Consider the following 23,896-nt stretch of genomic DNA (forward strand, 5'->3'; position numbering starts at 1 on the left):
AGCAACCGAACACCATAAAACAAGAACACCAACCCAGGAACCTATCCCTGCAACAAACCCCATTGCCAGCTCTGCCCGCACCTCGACTCTAGTGACACCATCACAGGTCCTAACCACATCAGCTACACCATAAGGAGCTCATTCATCTGCACATCTACTAATGTAATATATGCCATCATGTGCCAGCAATGCCCCTCTGCCATGTACATTGGCCAAACCGGACTGTCACTATGTAAAAGAATAAATGGACACAAATCAGACATAAAAAATGGTAACACCCATAAACCAGTAGGAGAGCACTTCAACCTCTCAGGACACTCTGTAGCTGACTTGAAAGTTGCCATACTTCTACAAAAAAACTTCAAAAACAGACTTCAAAGAGAAACTGCAGAGCTGGAACTCATCTGCAAACTTGACACAATCAGATTGGGTCTGAACAGGGACTTGGAATGGTTCTCTCATTACAAGAAGTAATTGTCACTGTTCATACATTCTCACCTTCTAATCAATGGTTGTGAATAGGCCTCATCTACTCTAACACCTACCCTCCCCATTGTTGTTCCTTACCCTTGGATGTATATATATATACACCCCCTATCTGATTTCTATGTCTTGCATCTGATGAAGTGGGTTGCAGTACACGAAAGCTTATGCCTGCAGAAATTAAATTTGTTAATCTTTAAAGTGCTACAGGACTCTCTTTTTTTTATATAATTTTATATTATTCTAGCTTTTTAATCAAAATATCATGCAGTACCAAGTCAAACACCTTACAGAAGTCTGTGTACATTACATCAACACTATTACCTTTATCAACCAAACTTGTAATCTCATAAAAAAAAATCAAGTTAGTTTGACAGAATCAATTTCCCATAAACTCATGTTGATAGGCTTTAATTTTACTACCCTTCTTTAATTATTTATTAATTGAGTTCCTTATCAGCCACTCCATTATGTTGCCCAGGATTGATGTCATAGACTGATAGGCCTATAATTACCCAGGTCATTCTATTTACCCTTTTTAAATATTGGCACAACATTAGCTTTCTCTAAGTCTTTGGAAACCTCTCCAGTGTTCCAAGACTCATTGAAAATCAACATTAACAGTCCAGCAAGCTCCTCAGCCAGCTCTTTTAAACCTCTTGGATGCCAGTTATCCATATCTGCTGATTTTAAGATGTCTAACTTTAGTAGCTTCTGTTTAACATCCTCCTGAGATACTAGTGGAGTGGAGAGAGTGTTATCATATGATATGACTACAGTCTGTGATTTACTCCCAAATACAAATACTTATGCCAGTTAAGGGTAATCATGGAATGTAACTTGTATGCACAGGAATGTTACTTATGTGATATAGCACAAAGCAAGCCTCACAGGTTAAGTAGTATTATTGTAGTGCATCACTCCCTTATTTAGCTTTACTCTTTACTGTGCTTCTGCACTGGGCTGCTGTCAAACAGCCCCACTCTTTATGGATTGCTTAGGAAACAAAATTAAACACATTGATGAATAATGAGGCAAGAGGGTGTTTTTTATTTGTATCAAATGCCAGTGGGTGACAAACATTTTCACTGTTCTCCTCCATCTGTGGAGTGGATCTAAAAATATTCTATACATTGTAGAGGAGAAAGTTCTAGAAGAGCCAAGAATAATTGTTTCAGAAATGGGAAATGTTTCTAAAATATTCTGTGTGGGGGAAAAAAGAGAAAAGTCTATAAAACACAGTGTGAAGGTAATTTACCCAATACTTGCTAAAACGAGATTCATCATCTAAAACGTAAGTATTGTCAGCAGTGGAAGGGCTGGTTCACACTTACCGTGCGATTCGGCGGCAGTCAACTGGAGTTACGCAAACTACAGCGTTCCCGTCGGCTCAGCGCTATGCTACTTGAGGGGGTGGACTTACTCAGTCAACTTCCTGATCGATTGAGCAGGTCTCACTGACCACTCAATCGATCAAGAAAGATCGATCTGGCGGTGGCAATTTTGCCGCCATCAGTCTGAACATAGCCTAACAGTGCCTGTCTTATGTACTGTCTAGTCTCCAACAGCAATCATTGTCAGTTGCTTCATAAGAAGGTGAATCCATTTACAGTGTACAGAATGCATCTGTACAGTGTTATACTATGCTGGGGAGGATTTCTTCCTGACCCAAATGCTGAATGTGCTTTGAAGCATGGGGTTTGATGGTAACTCTTCATATCTAGTGTAAATGCAGGTGTTATTTTAATTCAAATCAAGTAATGGCAAACAAAGATTTGAAACACACACACTTGTGTGGGAGTGTATTATTTGTACCCTGATCTGATGGCTACCTAAGTGGACACTTACAGCAGGCCTGGTGCTGGACACCGGGTCAAGTGAGGCTGCCTACAGGGAGCTGGAAGGTGGCCACTTTCACTCAGGCGCCTCACTGGCGGCGAGTTCCCGGGACTTGGCCGCCATCCACTAGATAGTAGAAAGTATTCAAGGTCGTAAACAAGATAGTTGTGTGAGCTAAGATGCTACCAGTAATATGTAAGCTGTTCCCGTGTGAAGTAGGTGAAATCATATAATAGCCAATCAGAAATTGTGTGACCATTGTATGCAAAGATGATAAAAGGGTATATAAGCTGGAGAACAAGATGGAATAAACGATTCTGCTTGCAATCATATTGGTTGTTGTGCTTTATCCGTCCTGCATCCTCTGTCATCAGCAGTGGAACTCTCCCTCATCCTCTGCTATCAGCATTGGAACCCAACACACTTGCTCTAACAGCTTAAGGTGCTTAACTTTGTTTCTATATAGAAAACAATGCATTGCCACCTAGTGTTACAGGCTACATGAGCAAGGTACTTGATTTTACAAGACACATAGTGATGTGTGTTCCACATTTATAAGCAGGTTGAAGCCTTGGATGACTCCTGCTGTGTTGTAGCTTAGTGATATGTGAACCCTGAAAGGGTCAGGATGGTTTGCATTACTCTCTGAACCAGTTTGCCTACCTCGGATTACCAAAGGGCTATTAAAGGACTGTGTTGAAATATACTTTCAGATGCAACAATGTGGGATTTTGGAATATGCTTGACATATTTTAAACAACTGATGAACTAACAATTCTTCTGAAGTGTTAGAAATTTGATAGCCACTTGACACTGCTTTGTTGTACAAGCACAGTAGTCTAACCATATGGTGACTTAGAAAAAACTATATAATTTTAAAGCTTAAATGCACCTAGCTAAAAGAGATGCATCATGTACCAGTACAGCCCTTCCTTTTTAATTGTGGGTGAGTTTTTTTACTAAATTAAATTACTTTAAAATCAATTTAGTCTGAAAGCACTTTGGTGCATTGACTTAAATATTAATTTGATTGAAAATCTTCCATGACTAATCAGTTTATAAAATGTAGCTTTTTTTCTTACTTAAGTTTTGTACCAAAACCAGAATGTATCCACCTATCATTGTTTGTCCACATTCCAGTGTTTCTATGTGTCCTCCAAGTAAATGTTATCAGTTGTTTTAGTTAGAAGGGGAAGCATTCCAGTACATCTCAGTTTTTGTTGCATTGGCATAACCAATGTCATACTGGAGAAACAAGAGATACACCTGAGGTTGTTCTGGGTAATGGTTGGGATTACCACAACTGCTAAGGCTCAAGATGCTGGCCCAAAGGAAGTGTGAGAAGCAACCTCTACCATTACAATTATCTTGGTATAGTATGTGACATCCTGGAGCACAAGCCTCATTATTAGCATGTCTCTTACGTGAACACCTGCTTCAAGGGTTTGAAACTGTAAAATAGCTTAGGCCCCACCAAGAGGCTTTAGTGCTCCATAATATAAAAATGAAACTACTGTGACAAAGTCATCCATGTTGTAACTTCATTGTCTTTAGTGGAGCTACATCAGAGATGTCTTTTGGCTCAAACTAATTGTTATTTCACATTTTGAGTTATGTAAGGAAATACAGAGACCACGTGTCTATTCTCTTTCATATAGAGTTTTTAGTGGCAGCAATTGCCATAGTATCAAGATAGATCTCTCAGGATTGTAAAACTCTAAAGTATTTTTTACCGTAACGCTCGGATTCAGACCTCATCTACACACACATTTTCACCATTTTTTTTTTTTTACCAGATTAAGGAAAACTAAACCAAGCTACTCTTAAACCAAAAATGAGAGTCCACACACAAACGTGCACTGATTTAACTCACCCGGTTTTAGAACATATATTTAGGTAGACTGGTGTGATTTTGTGTACAGAGAAGTCCTCAAATTTCCCTCTTTCTCTTCCTCACTTTTTCCTAGACCTAATTTCTTTTTTTGTTCTTTGTCCTTTCCCACTACTTGTGGACCTCTCAATTTTTCTCCCTGATGGTCATCTCCACCACATTCCAACAATGATGCACACATTTGGGAGGAGGTGTCCTGGAATGATGAGTGGCATGTCATTTTCACTGATAGTGCTATAGATTAACATCATCAATCATCACCATCATCATCAGGCAGGCCTGGATGTTAATAAAGAAGAGGTTAAAGAAGGATACATCATGGGCAATAGCTGTTTTAGGGGACTGGTAAGTGCATGGAGCATTTCATCACTAGCTCCACCTCAGCCCGGGTCAGTCTGTAAGCAATGTGTTACCATCTGAGAGCAGCACTATCAATGGGCAGGTTTCCACACCACAACAGTACCAGCACAACTACTGGAATAGTAGTACTAATTGGCAGCCTAGATAGAGAGTCTATGGAGTGAATGGGACCTGGAGACTGAAATCCCCTCTCCTTTAAGCTGAGACATGCTGATGAAGTAGTGTGGGGGAGCTTGCACTGTGCTGCACCGAGGCCCTGAAATCCTTTATTTACATAGTCTCCAGGGCTATCAAATCCAGCAACTTTAACGAACACGGACATTCACTTTAAGAAGCATTTTCTCAAGTTCAAAAGGTTCCACGCAGGGAGTAACCTGGAGGCTGAATGGGTTTGCACCATACTCAGACATTTTCCCAATCCCTATTGTAATGGCTCTTGTGACAAAGGAGACAGAAGACTCAGAAGTATCAACACAAAGAGGACTCTTTATTCAGGATGCTGGCCACAGGCAGACCCTATAATTCCCTAGCTCTCTAGTTCGCAGACTGTACTGTGCTATACAGTATTAAGCCATCACCAATACTGGCCTGGATTCAATAATCATGGAATGGATTGCTGGCTACACTACAACTGAGCTATTTATCCAGGCTCATGAAGGCATTGACTTTGTCTCTATTTAACTTATTTCAAAAGTGACATGCCAAAAAAAGTACTTTTTAAATGAATCTCGGTGGAAAAAGCAGTGACATTCAGTGCCTTGGTTTAATTGTCTTGAATCTGAAAGTGAAATTCTATTACCACCAACTAAGCTTGGATATGAACTCCTAAGAAAATGCTACTATTTGTCAAGTTATCCTTCCAGGGGATTCCAAATCAATCATGCTACAGGAGGTAACTGCCACTACTAATAATGGGTTTTGTTTGTAATTTGTTTTACGTTTCCTCAAGATGCCACTTTTCTCATCAAGGGAGCCTAGAGGCTCTCCAGCCAAAACAATATAAAACCATTAAATGCTTTTGACCTATTAAGGAGACAGACAAACCTCAAACTATCCAGGTTTTTTTATGAAACAAAACACTTCTGAAAATGGGGAAATAAACTTCAACTGCCTATAAGTTAATTTGTCATCAAAGACTGCATATCATTAGCTTAGAGCTATGGGCTCCCTTATTTGTAGTATGTATTTAACTTTTGTCTAAGAGACGTTCTCCAAAGTGGTGGGCCAAAAATGAGATCTTCTAACTCGGTTTTGAAACGTGGGTGTGCAGATTCTGGTATCCCCAGACTGTGCGTATCTCCACACTGTTCCAGTGAACTGCGCAAGGTTAAGAATTCTGAATGTTATCAATGTCATCACCCTGACCATATATAACAACCATCAATGTAACAGAAACATTACATTTGCTGTTCCGGATCAGAACCTCGATCTAAAGTCGCTGAAAATATTAAAGGACAGCAAAAAACAATTACCTTGATTCTCCCCCTGTGCATCTGCACCCTCAGACTATGGATCTTCCCACTTTCATTTAGAAGCAACAGCATGACTGTGCTTTTGCAGTTACATTATGCTTTACTCCCTGTGTTGCTCTGTTACACATGCCTTGTTGGCCAGACACAGAATAAAACATCATGACTATTTTACATGGTATAACTGGTCACATAAAAAGGATACTAAAGACCTTTAGTGCCAAATGTCTAATAGCTCCCAGCTCTGTTGCTGCTATGGTCAAGATACTGTAAAACCTCACATTTTCTATAGCACTCTTTGATTTAAGGTTTTTAACTATAGCAATCTTCATGAAAATAACTGTTTATTGCAATAATCACACTTTTTTATAACTCTCAGAAGCACTCACCTCCCTTGGCTAGAGTATGAACACAAGGTGAATCTCACCAGGAAACTATCTATCCTCTTATACTCTGCCCATCAGCATAGTAGTTGAGCACCATTCAGAGGATGATAGTGAAACAAAGCAGGAAACTGTTTACATAATTGAATCTAAACCCAGTCGAGCATTGACTTCATCCCTTCATGTTAAGCAGATTCAGATCAGTTCACCCAGCCTCAGAGAGTGTCAGTTCAGAAGATCACGCTACATCCAATGCAGTTAATACTGCAGCATTGTGTGTTAAAGGCCAAACCCATGCAGTACCTTTGTCTGTTTCCATGGGATTCCAGTCTTGGTTATGAGGCGTATACAGAATACCCTTTAACAGGTTCCTTCCTGTAAACACTTCCAAGTTTGCAATTCACCAAGCTCTTCTTTTGCAGGTGTAAGGGGCATGAAAGTACAGATCTCTGTCTACATGCAGATTTCCCAATGATGGCAATAAGCGTTTGGATGTGGCTCTCCATCAGGGCACTATATTATTCTTCCTAATTCATAAACTACAGATGAGAATGCATAGCTGCAAGGAGGGTCAGAGTCAGTCAAACTAAGCCGTTTCAGCCATGCAAAATATAAGTAATTTATAACAGAAAAAAGGAGAGTAATTTAACCAGTAAACCAGCAGTAAATCACAATATGGTGATTAACCTCTGATTAAGCAACTATTTACTATTCAATAAACAGACTACATTCTAATAAGACACAATGGGTGGGCAAAAGATTTTCTGGAAGGCCCTTAATATTCAGAACATTCTCTTTTTTAACATTAGTTTTGTCCATTAACATTTCATTTAAGCATTAACATGAATAATGTTGATGCCTTGCACTTACATAGAGCTTTTCAAGGTTCCAAGTTCATTGCAAACATTAATTCTTATCACTCCCTTGGGAGATGGATATTATTATCTCCATTATACAGATAGAGTAACTGAGCCACAGAGGATAAAGTAGGTATTATCCTCTTGACATCTAGTCAATTAAAAACAAGTGTTAAAAGTAATCTCAGTTCCTAAACCTGCCTCCAAGTTCTTTTGCCAGTTTTGTGGTTCTACAATATCTTTTTTTTTTTTTTTAATGTCTTTCTTTCCCTTGTTACTCTGTGAAAACCGGTACTAAACAATACAGGAAAATGACGGAGGTCATTGCAGGGTCAAGGACTAACAGACCACACAGAGGAAACAGTGAAATTGAATATACACAAAGTGTTGTCTAATGCACAGAACAAACAAGCAAAAAGTAGAGAACTTTCTTCGGTAACCTAGCTAAGGTACAGTAATGTTAGGTGTTATCTGTAGCTAAAGAAGTAAAAAATATATTCAGACCAAGGTGTACTTTTTAAGTTGACAATGTCCCTTTAAGTGAAATTGCCAAGATATGGAAGGAATCAGAGTTAGAACCAGGATCAGAAGTCAGGAGGATCTAGCTTCCAGTACGGTGTTCACAAACTCTCTTTCTCTCATAATTAGGGCTATACCCACATTTGGCTTTGAGTAGGCATTCAGCCAAAGCTGGTCAAAAATCCTATTCAGCTTGAGCCAAATCATTTTTCAAATATGTTTTCCCTACCAAATTGCTAGATGTGCCACCAGTCCCACCCTGCAATACCTTTGTAAGGAACTGGCTCAGCAGCTTCTTTTCACTTCTACATGATGGCCATTGTGATTATGGTTTAGGAAACTCTGCTGCCTTCCCCTTGTTCAAAACAAAAATTAATTCTTTACATAATAAATCTATAGAAAATGTGAACAACAACTCAATTATGCATAGATTCATAGAGTTAAAACCCAGAAGGGACCATTGATCATATAGTCTAACCTCCTGTATATCATAGGCCATTAAATTTCCCCCAGCTACCTCTGTATTGAGCCCAGTGACTTGTGCGTGGCTAAAGCTTAACTTGTGTTTGGCTAAAACATATCTTCCAAAAAGACAGCCAGAAATCCGCAACTGCCCTTGGTAGTTTGTTCCAATGTCCCTCACTGTTAAAAATGTGCCTTATTTCCAATTTGAAAGTGTCTGGCTTCAGCTCTCAGCCATTGGTTCTTGTTATGCCTTTTTCTGCTAGACTGAAGAGCCTTTTAGTACCAAGTATTTTCTCCCCATGAAGGTACTTACACACTATAATCAAGTCACCTCTCAGTCTTCTTTCTGAGAAACTAAACAGATTGAGGCTTAAGTCTCTCACTGTCAGGCATTTCCTCCGGCCAGTAAATCATTTTTTGTGGCTTTTTTCTGCCCCCTCTCCAATTTTTCAACACCCTTTTTAAAATGTAAACATCAGAACTGAACACAGCATCCCAGTCTCCATCTCATTAATGCCATACATATGCAAAGGTGAAATCACTTCCCTACTCTTACTCACCACTCCCTTGTTTATACATTCAAGGATCGCATTAGCCCTTTCTGCCACGCTGACGCTTGACATCACGCTGGACGCTTATGCTGAGTTACTTGTCCACTATGACCCTTAGATCCTTTTCAGAATCCCTGCATTCCGGGACAGAATCTTCCATTCTGTGCCAATGGCCTGCGTGCCACTTGATGTGTAACTCTGCATTTCGCTGTATTAAAATTCATTTGGTTTGAATGGGCCTAGCTTACCATGCAAGGGCCAAGGGGGAAAAAGAGCCAGTTTTTATATTGGTTTAGGAGGAAAGCAATAAAAGGATGTATTCTCTTGAAAGGATCTGAAAAAATAAAGTCACAAGGCCACAGTATGTAATCATTAGGAAGACGCATGAATCCACCCTCAGGTGAACACATGCAACTCCCCTATACTTGCAGTGGGAATGCAAATGCAGGAAGCAGCCTTCAGTACCTGGCCTGGAATGATGCCCTCATTGACTGTCTCAGCATGTCCAATGTTCCAGTGAATCTTACTAAAATGCCCCTGTGTTTTTTCTTTGGGTGTGCTGTAGGGATCTGATTCCTGTTTAGTGAAAGTCAATAGGACTTAGGCTCCTAAGTCACTTGGGTGGTTTTGAAAAATGCTACCCTTAGCGGTACCCATTTTCTAGGAGTCTAAAACTTCCCAGATACCTCCCTACCCAGCTTGAAAATCCTATTTCAGTAGTCACGACCACACACAGAAATTAGAGGTGCCCATTCCCAACTGCTATGGGGTCTTTGTATGCGTAGGAAACGCACTGAAAAACCGGTGCTCCATTTTGCGTGCTTTGGCATTTTTGGCATCTAAGTGGATGTCTACACGGCAATAAAACATGCGTGGCGAGCACGTCAGCTGGCTTGGTCTGCATGGCTATGAAATTGCAGTGTAGAGATTTGGGTTTGGGCTGGAGCCTGGGCTCTGGGATCCTCCTTCCTCATGGGGTCCCAGACCCCAGGCTCCAGCCCAAACCCAAACCTCTACACTGCAATTTCATAGCCATGCAGACCAAGCTCCACGAACCCCAGTCAGCTGACATGGGCCAGCCGCGGGTGTTTTATTGCAGTGTAGACATGCCCCTACAGGCTTTGAACATTCTGGCCAAAGTATTTAATTTTAAAAGGTAATTGAGCAGTACTATGACAAATAGTGTAAATACACCACTAAATCAACTCAACTCTTTGTATGCTTTATGACACTGGGCTCCGTGTTGGACTGTACCAAACCACATCTCCCCGGTGACTGATCTTTTGAACAATCAATGTGGATATAATGCTTGCTTCCTAGAACTGATGAAAGTATATACTAGCAGGCTGGTCTACGTGCAAACAATTGTAAAGAAAGGAGCTTAGCTAGTGTGCAAGAGGAAGATACTAGAGTTAGCCAGCTATTGATCTGTGGACCCCATTAAGCTGTCTAAAGCAACATGATGATAACATTTAAGGAGCTTTGAGGACACACATTGCAGAATTCCAGAGTCATTCTACATTGTTTGCTGGATAAAACTTAAAGTCAGACTGATTATTAGATCTAGTTTCTCAACTTCTATGTATACAGGTTTATATATATGGTGCTTCAGTTGCTGGATTCAACTTCGCTAATAAGGAAAGAAACTAAATAAACATTGTGCAAAATCTTAATCCGTATCATCTCCTTTGCTGTTCAAAATAATAAAATCCCTAATAATTAAGAAATAATGTATGCAAATATTTGATCAAAGATAAAATTAAAGCAAATGAGAGGAAATCCTGTTTTCAGAGTTGGTCATTTGTGCTAATTGCTGACTTACCTTGATCATTAGAGTGCCACACATTAAATGGTTACTCTGATATGATTGGTGTCAAGGAGTCATTCACTCAAGTAACCATATACAAAAACCAAACAACAAATGTAGTCCACATATTCAGAAAGGCACATTAGTGCAAAAGGATCACTGAAGTGAAAAGTTATCTGCTTCACCTGGATGAGTGCAGTAGCCTTTCCTTCTGGCTAGATTTTTACAAAATTTGCTATTCTTTTTTTTTTTAAACTAGCTTTCAAAATCCTCGTTTTGAAATGTAACTTTTAAAGCAGTTAATATAAAATCGGCCTTTCCATTCACCAGTAACAGGAGCGTCTCATAAATTGGAAGTTACAAGAATGATGTTCCCTCTCCCACTACCCTCGATGATTTAATTATAAAAGCCATTTTGAAGAATCACATTATGTATCAAACACCATGTGGACAGACAGTCTGTAGGCTCTTTTATTCCAGTCACTGGAATGTCTCAACTTAGTGCTGAGAGACTGTCTTCTCCTGGGAGAAAAGGGTAATTTATCATCCACATAATGATCACTTTTTTTGTTCCAGCCAGCTGCCTCCTTAGGAAGAAGTGGACAGTTGAAGAGGTTAATATAGACCACTATCTAAATTCCTTTTTTAGCCTGATTAGCAATTAACATTTAAGCTAGGTATGCAAACCGAGTTACATCCCGAGAAATAAATAAGAGTTCTTGACAGATCAAGCAAAAACCAGAATGCAAAAACACTTAAAGCCCCATCCACATGTGCAAAAAGGAGTCTATTCTGCCAACAAGTAAAAGATGTAAAAGATGTATCTAGCCTCTCTAACTCCTTGATGATAAACACTGAAGCCAACGTGCAAGAGTGAAATGAAGCTATTATAGGGAAAAATACAGTTTTTACAAAAGGGAATGAATTCCATATTTTATAAAATAATCTATTGAAAATTACAACTCTCAACCGAATTGAGTCAAATTGGAATCAATGGCAGCAATGTTGGGGGGAGGGAAGGAACCCTATTTTTATATTTCATTTATGCAAATTGTGAGACAGTAAACTAGCTTCAAGGTAGATGAGCTCTGTGGACCCTATTATGTCTCTCATTGTACGTGAGGCTTTGCTGCTATGCAATGGACATAAAAATGGTTGTTGCTCAGTATTTCAGGATAAGCTGTTTTAAAAAACCAATGCATTTAAATAAAGCACGATTTCAGTAACTCCACCAATGCATTTCAGCAGCACTCGGTTCAGTCCTTAAATTCTAATTCACCCCCAACCTCTATTTTCAAACAGGATTACCTTTTCCTTCAAAGCTACAGACTTCTTTAATCTTAAAACACACAACACATTCTTAATCCTTGATTCGAGATGGTAGGAGCAGCTGCAGAATCAGTCAAAATAGGGATTGCTGCATGGGGTAGCAGATGGTAAAATGAGGGCCAGTCAGGACCACCCCTGCTGCCCAGCACATCCAAACCCAGAACTGTGCAGGGGAGATCCACTTCACATTCCCTGAGGGGCACTAGGACCCAGGGTGTTCCTTTCCCTGCCCTGCGGCCCTTGGGGAAAAACTGCAAGGAAGTACCAGTCAGAGGCCAGCTCTACACAACAAAGTTTTATCAGCGTAGCTCTGTCAGTTGGGGGCATGAAAAGAACCACACATCCTTGCTGACATAGCTAAGCCAGCAAAATAGTGTAGGCATAACTATGTCAACAAAAGAGGCCTTCTGTTAGTGTAGCTAATGTCATTCAGGGAGACTGGTGTTCCTACACCGCACAACTCATCCTCTGTCAGTATACACCGCGTCTACACTAGGGGGCTCACCGTATCGCTATATCATAGAATCATAGAGTTGGAAGGGACCTCAGGAGGTCATCTAGTCCAACCCCCTGCTCAAAGCAGGACTAACCGCAGCTAAATAATCCCAGCCAGAGCTTTGTCAAGCCGCAGCTTAAAAACCTCTAAAGATGGAGATTCATTAATATATGAGTGTAGCTGTGTCAGCAGACCCCACATAGTATAGTCAAGGCCAGAGACTCCAGGCGTGAAAGCAGACAAAGCAGAGAACTTTCTCCAGTTTGGAATGGACTTTCCCTGTTCTGTGCATTTTGACTGTTTGCTCCAAAGCTCTCCCTTCCTTTCCCTCAATCTCTTCACCTCAAATCCATTGCACACCTGCCCCTCTTCTCCCCAGGCCCTGTCCTCCTCACCCCTCTTCCCTTCAGTCTTCCATCTTCCCTTAAGTTTCCTTTCCATTGAGTTCGTCCCCTCCTAACCAAACCCAGCCCCAAAACTAATTAACATGGCATGAACATGATGTTTGCTGCACTCACACTGGTCACTCTGCTTGTGTGTTCTACGCCTTTCCACCACCCTGTATCTGTCTGGTCTATTTAGTTTGTAAGCGTTTTGGGGCAGGGACTTTCAGGTATTCCGCATTTGCAGAGTGACTATCACAATGGGTTCCCATTCTTAGTTGGTCCTTAGGCACTAATATACATTATTATTACTATTACTACTACTAATAATAATGAATTAAAATGCTAGTTTGTGCCAATGTTTGTAGGCCAGATTAGCCAATACGCTTCAAACAGAATCAATTATTTTGTGTCCTTACCAGGTTGAATTTAAAAGGGAGAAAACAGACTATTTTTAAAACTTCACTAGGTAAAACAGCTCTTGAGGGAAGTGAATAATAAATATACCGCATGCTATGGTAATGTCCATGGGGCAAGGTAGGGGGTTGCTATAAAACACAGTATTCTAACTTACGACAGATGTTGCAACTAGAATTTACAGCTTTCTCTGCATGCTTATCTCTCCTCACCAGTTTCTTCATATTGAATCACATTCAAACATGGGCCATTTTAAGATTATTTTTTATTATTTTAACTTTTTTTTAAAAAGAAGCTACAATTTTTTCTTCCGTACTATTCTATGGTATTAAATAGATGCAAGACCTGTATTTACAAATCACATGCAATTGCATTTTGGCACATGTAAATTACATGCAAATGCATTCTAAATGAGTTTGTTTATCATTCTTGAATTCTAATCTAGAGGTCTTACTTTTTTAATTCACTTTATACTCTGACATGTATACAAATGAGTTTGTCTCTGGAAAATAACTGAATAAACTCAGGGTTAGCTATGCAATTAGAGAAGGCATCTGGGAACCATAAAACCTGGAAAACAACATTTACATCTTTTGCACATCCAAAGTTTCATTTTTTTCTCCTTTAAATTCATAATTTTAAAATGTTGCAGTTATTTCTGTGGAAGGACAAATAAGAATTCATTGTACAACCAGTCACCACACTCTCCAATGAGCAATCTATAGGGTAGGGCTGGAGAAAATGTACATAACATAAGATTTCATTTAAAAAACATGAAGAAAATGAAAAATAACTGAATTAACATTGATCATGACTTTTCAACAACATTTCTTATTATTACAACCTGGCAAACTCTCCTGTGGGCAGTAAAGCTTTCCCATGTATTATTAGCCCTCTACAGAAAGCTATGAAAAGACACAAATCTGTTTTGTCAAAGGACAGAAGGGCATTTAGTTATAAGAGAAAGTAGGGCTATATTCCACTGTTGGGTTAAAGGTGAAGTAAACAGAACTATAACACAGAGGTTTAAGAGATTAATGCTTCGGTCGTTAGTTCTTGAACACCACAGTATTGATTGTTAGTCACCTGGTTTCTGGTTGTGCTTTTTTGGGAACCATGTTTTCATATATTGTAATATTATTTTATAGCATCCAAATTTTTGCTGTGTGCGAACACACGCACACCCGCACGCATGCACGCGCGCACACACACACATGTCCCTGTCCTAAAAAAGTGTACAGACAAAATTTTAGAGGTTATATCAAAATGTCAAGGAGCATATTACCCACCCCCCAATAGTGGAATGGGACCTCTGGGTGCCTCTGTGATATAAATGTTATATAATAATCCTATCCTCTCTGTTTGTCTTTTGGTTCATAAACTATCTGAGGCAGAGACTCTCTTATTTTCATTGACTCTGGTTCAGACTAGATGACAGATGAGAATAATAAAAAGAACACACACTTCTAAATGACAGAGATTGTGTTCCCATGGAAATGCCCTTACTAATTTAAAAATAAACAACCAGGGACAGAGCTTTCCATTCTCCTTTAATATATATATATATAATGTATGACAAGAGAGATTTCCAAAAAGGTTTTTTTTCTAAGTTTTCCATGAGATATCAGCCTATTTATTAAGAAAAGGAGCACAACAAAAATGACTCATTTTTACTTACTCTAAATAAGCTCAAACACGACCCTGCACATAGTAAAGTACTGTGTGAAAACAGATTCACTATAAAACCTTTGTCACCTGGGATACTTGTTACTTCCAAGAGCTCTGATCAAAGATAAAAACCAAGACAACTTCTTGTAATCAGTTATGCACAGCTAGTCCATAGTGTGTGTAATTCATAAAAATAAAATGAAGTACATAACATGGATTTACACATAGAAATGAAATACGGACATGGGTGCAATGCTAAACATTTGATTGATATCTTAAATATACAGTATTCCCTGTGATTTAGATAGTCCCTGGCGAGGCATTAGCTCTTTGGTACTATTACAGCACCCCTCAGTCTGTTTTAACTTTTACCTAGGGAGTAACCTGGCACACAACTGGCCCAGGATCCTGGCATGCTTACAGTTGTGCTGTAAACTCCTTGAACTGGCGAAGGTTTCATTTTTGCATGTGCAGAAACCACTGGGGAATATTTATCAATGAAAACGAAATAAAAAATCTTTCCCACACAAAAAAACCCCACAACCTACAAACCTGAGTTTTCTTACCAGAGGGACAAAAAGAGTCTACACATTCTCTCCATGCAGAGCTGATATTTAACCCAATTTTTTCCATTTGAGTTTCCCTTCTATATACCAAGAAAACAAATTGTGAAGCTCATTATACCCTACTCATCAAAGTCAGGAGAGAAGGGAGTGAGAGATTCAGATTTCTGGCATAGGTGAAACAAAAACAAATCAAGCATCAAACTTTAAGATCTTCTTTCTGTCTTTGTTCACATTTTCTTGGGACAATCAAATCAAGCACCACACACCACAATATTGTTCCTTTTGTCACCTGGTTCTCTCTGAAATATGCAACATTAATATATTTCTAACATCAGAATTAATTTCCTTATTGTTCTAGATTACATCCTTTTGCCACAGGTCCTATATATTTTGCTTAGAAAAGCCCCAAAGAGTTCTCAGCACCTTAATGAACAGATCAATTATTGTTCAGAAAAGGAGATACTGTCTCTTTAAAGGTTATTTGAAGGTTGATTGCTATCTTATTGCTTATCTTCAGCAAATCTATTCAGCCTTATGAATGAATTTGACCTTTTCATAGTTACTGGGAAAAAATAACAGAACAAAAGTTAATTTAGCGCTCCATAATACAACACTTTTTCCCAGAGAAATGAAAGGGCATTCAAATCGATACCTGCACAATAACCGCCTGATGAATGTTTGCACCCAATTTTCTCATTTTGCTAACTTGAGATTGGGAATTTTGAATAGTTTTCAGAAACCATATTCTTTATGTGCTGTGAAGTATGTGGTATTGTGTCCAAACAATGCTAGAGCATAATCATTATAGGAGTATCACTGGGCCTGAAAAGGTCACTTAGTTAGAAATGTCAGCTTTCAATGCAACTGTACTGGACCTTCGTACACAAGGATCCAATTAAAGGGACATGCCAAGATGCATGGAAACATCACGGTGACCCAGAATAATAATAAGGCATTGTGAAAAACTTGATGTTTTTCTTCAAAAGTAGACAGTTAGCCTTCAAAATGCCCTCTCTGTGGTCTTATTTAAACTTGATGAAACACCACTTATCCTATAGATATACAAAGGAGTCAGGTTTACTTTGCAAGAAGAAAAAAGAACAACAACAACAAAAACAGACTTACCAAAGCTAAATATTTATCAAAAAACATATTACAAATCTCATTTTGTTATTTAATCTAAAATTGTCTGTCATTTCTCTTGGAAATAGGCTTTTAAGTGGTGGTAATTTGGGATTTATATAGACATCAATAGACACACACGGACCTGCCTATAAGGGTGAATTCACCTCTCCCAGAACAAGGTCAGAGTGGCTGGATTCTGTGCAGGACAGAGATGATGGAAAGTGACTCCAACCCACAAGCACGGAGTGACACTTCTGTAGCCACTATGCCAGCATGTAGGTATGGATATGTGTGGGGTGAGGGCTACGGTTATGAGGTGACTGAGTCTCATAAGTATGTATGGCTAGAATGTGGGTATGCAGCAACGTCACTCCTCTTTGCTACACCTTTGTCTTTTGTAGATGAGAAAATCTTAATTTTGAGCATATAAACCATCCCTAATTCTCATTGTACAAAAGGCCACATTACCAGATTGGCTTGAAGAGAGCTGGAACCCTGCCTCTGGCAAGAGGCAGGGAGAAAGCCAATGTTTAATTATCACTTTTTGCTACCATATATTGCCTCTAAAACGCCACCAAAATTAGAACAAATTCCTTCCTAATTCATTAGTGCTCAGTTGAGATTCATAATTTGGCTGGCTGGGGCTCCGATTTCTTTATTTTATGTGTAAGTGATATAAACTTATTTACAGTAACTTCAAACCAAACCAGTGAAGTCTGTTCTCCCACTTGTGTACTGGGACTTTTGCCTTTGAAAATTTCAGGATTATCCATTTTAAACCCTGGTGGGCACAAAGATGATTAAACCCCGAAGGTCTTAGTCATGTAACATGAGGAATAGCCTAGCACTGAAACCTCAGTGAGTGTTCCTTTAGAAAGACACAAAGGGTTTTTTTCTCCCCTCAAATAAAACAGCATATGATACTTTCAACAACAAACATGAACAGTAATTATGTTAGGCTGTTTGAAAACTCAGCCAGTGTCCCTTGACAAGTACTTTCATTAAAATCAATGTAGTATTAATTAGCATGGACGATCAAGAATAGTTAGTGTATGAGTTTTAACAGTGAACAACTTTCTGTCATATTTTATTACCCGGTATCATTTTTACTAATAGGTGTATTATAGCTTCGTGACTTCAAGTTCATATTATTTTCATGCTTCAATTAAAAATAAGAAGATTGTCAGAATATTCAGGACGGTAATGGATATGTCTTGCAGGGGGCATGCAGTAGTTGAGCTTATTTGTAAGTAACTTTCAAAATCATATTTTAAAGCTTTTCTTCCCTTCATCTGATTTTACTAGGGAGTCTCATGAGCAATGGTGTGTAGAAAAGCAACACTTACTCAGCTAAAAAGTACAGTAAATCCCCCGTATTACTTTGTTCATGGAAGGAAAGTGGAAATATATTTCTCTCACTAGAGGAAATTCATTAAGCAACAGCCCTATATCTATGATTTAAAGTGGTAAAATATATATGGAAGAAACGAAAGACCCCTTACAAGAATTCAGTATAGATTGTATCACAAATTAATGAAATTGAGACATTTTGAAAACACAGCACCAGAGATATTACAAGGGAAAGAATATTCTAAATGTTACAGGTTAGCTCCATAAAGTTCTGTCTGGTAAAGATTTGCCTTCTTTGGTTTATACAAGTGTAATACTTTATTAGTAAAGACACGCTCAGAAAGTCACTACAGTTTTAGGATCAAATCCTGTAGCTATTAACTTAGAATTTTGTTTATCTTTTTTACTGTAGTATAGGGTATAAACTCCTAAAGCGTTCTGAGAAAAATCTAAGTAAATCATGACTAATGAACTAAGGAGTTAGCTCTTTTTCTCTTAAAATGGAAATGAAAGCGACTTAAAACATTCTATATTCGATGTCGAAGACAAGCTGGGCACTACAGGCCATTCAATTACCCCATGTTTTCTAAATATACTCAATTTTACTGCTGCCAAATGGAATGGCTTTTATATACATCTGGGAAACATGCACCTCCAATGGTGATGAATGTCTCCTGACAGTGCACTCAAGGAAAGTTTATTTTAAATTGGCAGTAGAGAAGTTGGTAGGGGAAAGGATCAAGCCCTGAAGAGGACTGAATCAAACAGCATTTCAAGAGTATTTGTGATGGTTCTTGGACAATCTAACATTTTAGCCAATTTTAAAGCCAATGGGGTTCAACCACACATCCATTTACACTAGCAATATTCTTTTAAAAATGCAGTGTGAGTTGAACTCACCTTCCTGAATGATACTGTAACATTGTGAGTATGAGCACCAATAGCCAGCTAGAAATTCAGGGCTGATCCTTAGCTGGTGTAAATCAGCTTATCTTCATTGTGAAACGAAGCCAATTTATGCCAGGTGAAGTGCTGGCCCTAGGGTTTGAGTCTGCTAAAAATTGCTGCTCAGGAAGTGCTTTGGATCAAATTCAAAAGTAAAGCTAAGTAAGTCTAAAGGAAATATAGTTTGTGAAACTTACACCTCTTTAGGCCCCTCTCCTCTACCAAAGTGTATGTTACTTCAACTTGGACTCATTCTGGACACACCCCCTATATGAATGTTTAACTTCTTTCCCCTCCCCACTTTACACATCACATCTGAAGTTGACTCACTGGATCATATGGAGTGTAACAGAGTTGTAAGATGGTGTAACTCACATGCCAAGGGGCAGAAGAAAGGAGTGTAACAATAACATTTACTAATTCAACTTACTCTTTCTCCTAGCTACTCAACATGTAAGGAAGTGCAACTTAAATTCCCTTGAATACTGATAAAGTGAGTGTCAATCACATCTAGGAGATCCACCACCCAATGAAACTTTCTGCTTTTCATACCTACGTCTCACACAATATTTAACGTCTGTACATGTACAGTACCAGTTTTTCAATCCCAACATTTCCTCCATCATCACTTTCTCAGAATACACTCAATCCATGTCAGGGACAAATGACTATTCATTCTGACATACAAAGCTGTTTTTAAGTCAAAACTAAGCTTTTCATCTCTCCTAGAGCATTAAAAACAAAAACATAAAACCAGTCAGTCTGCAGAACTGTCACTCCATCATAGCCAGGAAAGGCACAGAAGATGGTCTGCCAAGGGCTCAGCTATATTATTTCACCACACCTACTTGGCAAAGTATATAGCAACAGTGTATACATCGCTTATTGCATGGAGGCCATTTGGAGCAACGTGAGGACAAAAGAGAGAATGGCCGGGCAGCACCATAATGTGGGTTCAAAACATCATAGCAGATTAAGGCGATACCAAACAATGAAGGAAAAGCAACACTTAAGACAACACTTAAACTTTGTTGACTCATTTTACAACAGCAACATGAAGGGCACTTCTGTCATGACATAGTGTTAAGGTTCCTGCAATAGTTCATAAATTCTTATCTGAATTTTTAGTCACTGCGTCTCATGAACCCATAGACCCATTAACGACATGATGTTATCTTGCAACTACGCTCATTAATACCCTTCTCTGCTCTAGGAAAACTATCCGTTGTTGACATTTGTTGTCACAAATGGGTGCAGTTGATCCAACTCAGAATATGGTTTAATTGCAAGGGCAGACCAGGACAAAAGAGTTCAGTATCATTTCAAAACATGCTTACTGCCAGGGAGCACCATTCCCCAAGTGGGAACGCGTGCGTGTGTGCATGAAGAGAGAGGTATTTCATGTCTGCAGTGTTGTTGTAGCAGTATTGGTCCCAGGATATTAGAGGGACAATGTGGGTGAGGTAATATCTTTTATTAGACCAACTTCTGTTGGTGAGAGAGACAACTTTCTAGCTTACAGAACGCTCTTCTTCAGGTTTGGGAAATGTATTCAGGATGTTACAGGTAAATACAAGGTGGAACAGATTACAAAGCGATCACTCTACATCTGACCTCTCAGTCCTCTTCCTCAAAGGAAACCTGCACAACATTTCCAAAAGACGATCTTGGGAGCTTAAATTCATAGCTTTACTAGATACTAAAAATCATGGACTGAATAGACACACTGGATTTATGGTTTATTACAATCTGTAACCCAATTACGTCCATGCCCCAGCATTTTTACTGCTTTCCACCCTATGGCTGCAGAGGTGTTAATGGGCCACTTCATCTTGAATGGTCCCTTGAAATACGTGTTAACTTTTTATACTAAACAGTCTGTTCCACCTTGTGATTTAGCAGTGACAGTAAATTTCCCAGACCTGAAGAAGAGTTCTGTCTAGCTCAAAAGCTTGTCTCTCACCAATAGAAGTTGGTCCAATAAAAGATATTACCTCACCTATCTTGTCTCTCTAATGTTATCTCATGACAGGTGTGCAGTTTACAAAGGTCACCACAGTCTCTGAAATGGTACTGAACTCACTTTGTTCTGCTCTATTCTTGCAATTAGACCATGTCAGAAATGCACCCATTGCTGACAGCCACTGTCAAGCCATAAGGGGTTTTCCTACTGTAGGCAAGGCTAATTGAGTGACATCCACTGTACAGGAGGCTGCCTGCCCTTGCACAGGATGGAAAACTTAAAGAATTGCCAGAGAAATGATAGTTGAAAACAATGTTTGGCCCCTAATTCAGCTCACCCAAAGTACTCAGTCATAAGCTGTATCGTGTCTTTGTAAAAACAGTCCATTGTCCACAAAGCAGAAAGACAGTCTTCCAAAATGAAAATATTAAAAAGTAACAATAACAAAAGCTAGATAATTTCCAAGAGTAAGATCTGAAACCAGTGTGCCATATGTAGGTTGGGATTTTCAAAGGAACATAAAAGAAGTTGAAAGCCTAACTCCCTTAAACTCTTTAGAAAATCCAAATTTTAGGCTCTTAAATCAGTTTGGCCTTAGGACGCTCAGCCCTTTTGAAAATAAGGCCAAACTTATTTAACAGACAACTCTAGGCTACACAAATTTTGGCCCAATTTTTTAAAAATACTTCATAAAATCAATTATTATGGATTTCTGGCTATCAATGTATAAAAATACAAAATAATGCATGTTTTGAAAAAATGTCTGACAAGGAAGGGTTTTGGGTTTTTTAACACAGCATGTCTATCTACATAATCAGTGGAAACTGTCTTGGTATGTGCCTCTGTTGATCCTTCTAACTAATTGCTATGTTGCTGTGCAAAACTGAAAGATCTGAAGTGCTAGGTACTTACTGTAATCACATCTATGCACAAATTCTACTTAATCAACTCTTTTATTGCTCCAGTGAATGTTACATCAGACATTACAATAAAGAAGGTATCATAAATATAATTTACACAAATGTCTTTTTTTTCGCCAAGCCTCCATTTCCCCTATAAAAAAGGCTGCGGACTTCAGTAACTTATTCTAAGATCTGAGTGTTTATTCTGATTATGCCCTTCAGGGATTTTTTTTCTTTAGAAACGGGACATTGAAGATACAAAATATGGAAAATGTGTCTTATTTGCCCTTGAAGTTGTAGTCAGAATGGTGACAATGGCTCTTTTTCACTGTATTATTGCTTTTATCAGCAAGTGCCCCAAGCATATATTAACATAATTGCAAACTGTATGTAAAATGAACATGCAAAAATGTGATAGCAACAAACATCTGTCCCAACACAGTGTTTCTTCTTCTCCTTTTTTTAATGATTATTATTTGAACAAAGTTAGTGAAAGAGAAGTCATGTCACAGATATCTACATTCACAATGTTGGAACAATTATTGATGCAAAATTGCTATCCAAGCAAAATGTGTCACGTTTTGCCCACTCGCCCACAGAACCTGCTCACTTTGCTAACATATTCCCAGTTAAAGCCAGACAAAAAGTTAAAAATGCATTTAGAGCTGAGGGACAGAAAAATACTGGTTACCAAAGCTGGTACCAATTCTGTGTGGTGTTTCTCTGTTGCTGGTGGGCAGTAGACATCTATGAGCTAATGAAAAGAAATTGAACCAGTCTTATTGAAGAAAGTAAACAAGAGCTTAGATCAAAGAGAAATCTCGTTCAGCTGGTCTGCATTTCAATCCCAGCAGTGACACCTTTGAAAAACACCATGCCAAAGATATGAAACTACTTTCACGACTAGTGACCAGAAATTTAACATATAACACATTTTGAGAGTCTTCCTCTACAGACAAATCACAAGTCATTATTGAGAAGACTGTTTGGAAAGTGTTTTATTTTTATCTAGCTATTTCCTATCTCGTTTACTTTAAGGTTCTTCAGAATTAACTGACGTATTCTCCCATCAACAGTGTACACTGAAAACCACTGACTTCTTTATATCCCTTAAATGTCTAGATTTAGCATTGAAGAGAGTAAAACTTACATTTCTGTGATACTTGAACATACATTGTGAATTCTAGGGCATCTGCCCTGCAGACATACTACTAACTCTAACCCCAGGAGGCTTAAAGAAATATCAGCACTCAAATTCATAGAGTAAAGGTCTGAAGAGGCAGCTCTGTGAACGGATAACTACCCGGGGCTTTGCCAAGCACAATATAGCTGTCACTTGTTATTATGTTAAAGATTTTCTGGGGAACAGTATTTTTCATTTTGCATGCCAGAGACAGGGAAAAAAAAAATCACATTTAGACAAACATCTCTTTAAGAAAAGATAAAAAGCCCAGTCTTGTAGCTTACTCACCAGGATTCGTTATAGTCAGCAGGTCAAGCTGCCGTTGTTGCTGAAAAGCAAATTATAAAAGGAATTGTTAAAAGAGGACTAATTTTAGTGGGTCATCTTAGACATGCAAAGAAAGTGTTCTGACATTTACACTGGAATAAATTACAAGTTACACAGCTCAGAGTAACTATTTTGGATGGGAGCCATATGTATCTTCCAAGAAAGGAAAGACATTTAGTTAGTCCCTTTAATGTGTTTTTATTTACATTTCCAAATTACGTTTTTTTGGATAAAAGTGCAAATGTGTGTGTCCACATGTGCTTTAAACTAGCTGCTTCAAATCTAAGGCATCCTTAACTTCATAGAGAAGGAGCAAGGCAACAAAATGTGCAACTCAACAGTTCTCTTCTTGACTAAGGGTATGTCTACACTGCCGGCGGCATTGTCCACAGTGAAGGATCGATTTTGTAGGATTGATTAAGCGGCAGTGGAGACCCGCTCAATCGATCCGGAAGTGGACTCAATAAATCCACTCCCACAAAAAGATTAACAGTGCGTCAACAGGAGGGCATTTCCCGTCAGCGCAGCGTAGGGGGGATGCTGCGCTAATTAGAATTTAGAAGCTGACGGGAGCTTGAGTATTGCCCGTCGACTGCAGCTGAATTTTGCCAGCAGTGT

At 38.8% G+C, this 23,896-nt stretch overlaps 1 protein-coding gene across 1 annotated transcript in view; it reads right to left on the reverse strand.

Moving 5' to 3' along the window:
• LOC137144931 (BEN domain-containing protein 5) overlaps window positions 1–23,896 on the reverse strand; it is an 803,386-nt gene that overhangs the window by 100,673 nt on the left and 678,817 nt on the right. The window contains exon 6 of the mRNA XM_067535412.1: window positions 23,240–23,279. Within this exon, the coding sequence (XP_067391513.1) occupies window positions 23,240–23,279 (40 nt within the window). The remainder of the gene's footprint in view (window positions 1–23,239; window positions 23,280–23,896) is intronic.

Source organism: Emydura macquarii, unplaced genomic scaffold (genome assembly GCF_026122565.2).
Source record: "Emydura macquarii macquarii isolate MOO-44397 ecotype Brisbane River unplaced genomic scaffold, CSIRO-AGI_Emac_v2 contig_3506, whole genome shotgun sequence".
NCBI classification, from domain to species: Eukaryota; Metazoa; Chordata; order Testudines; family Chelidae; genus Emydura; species Emydura macquarii.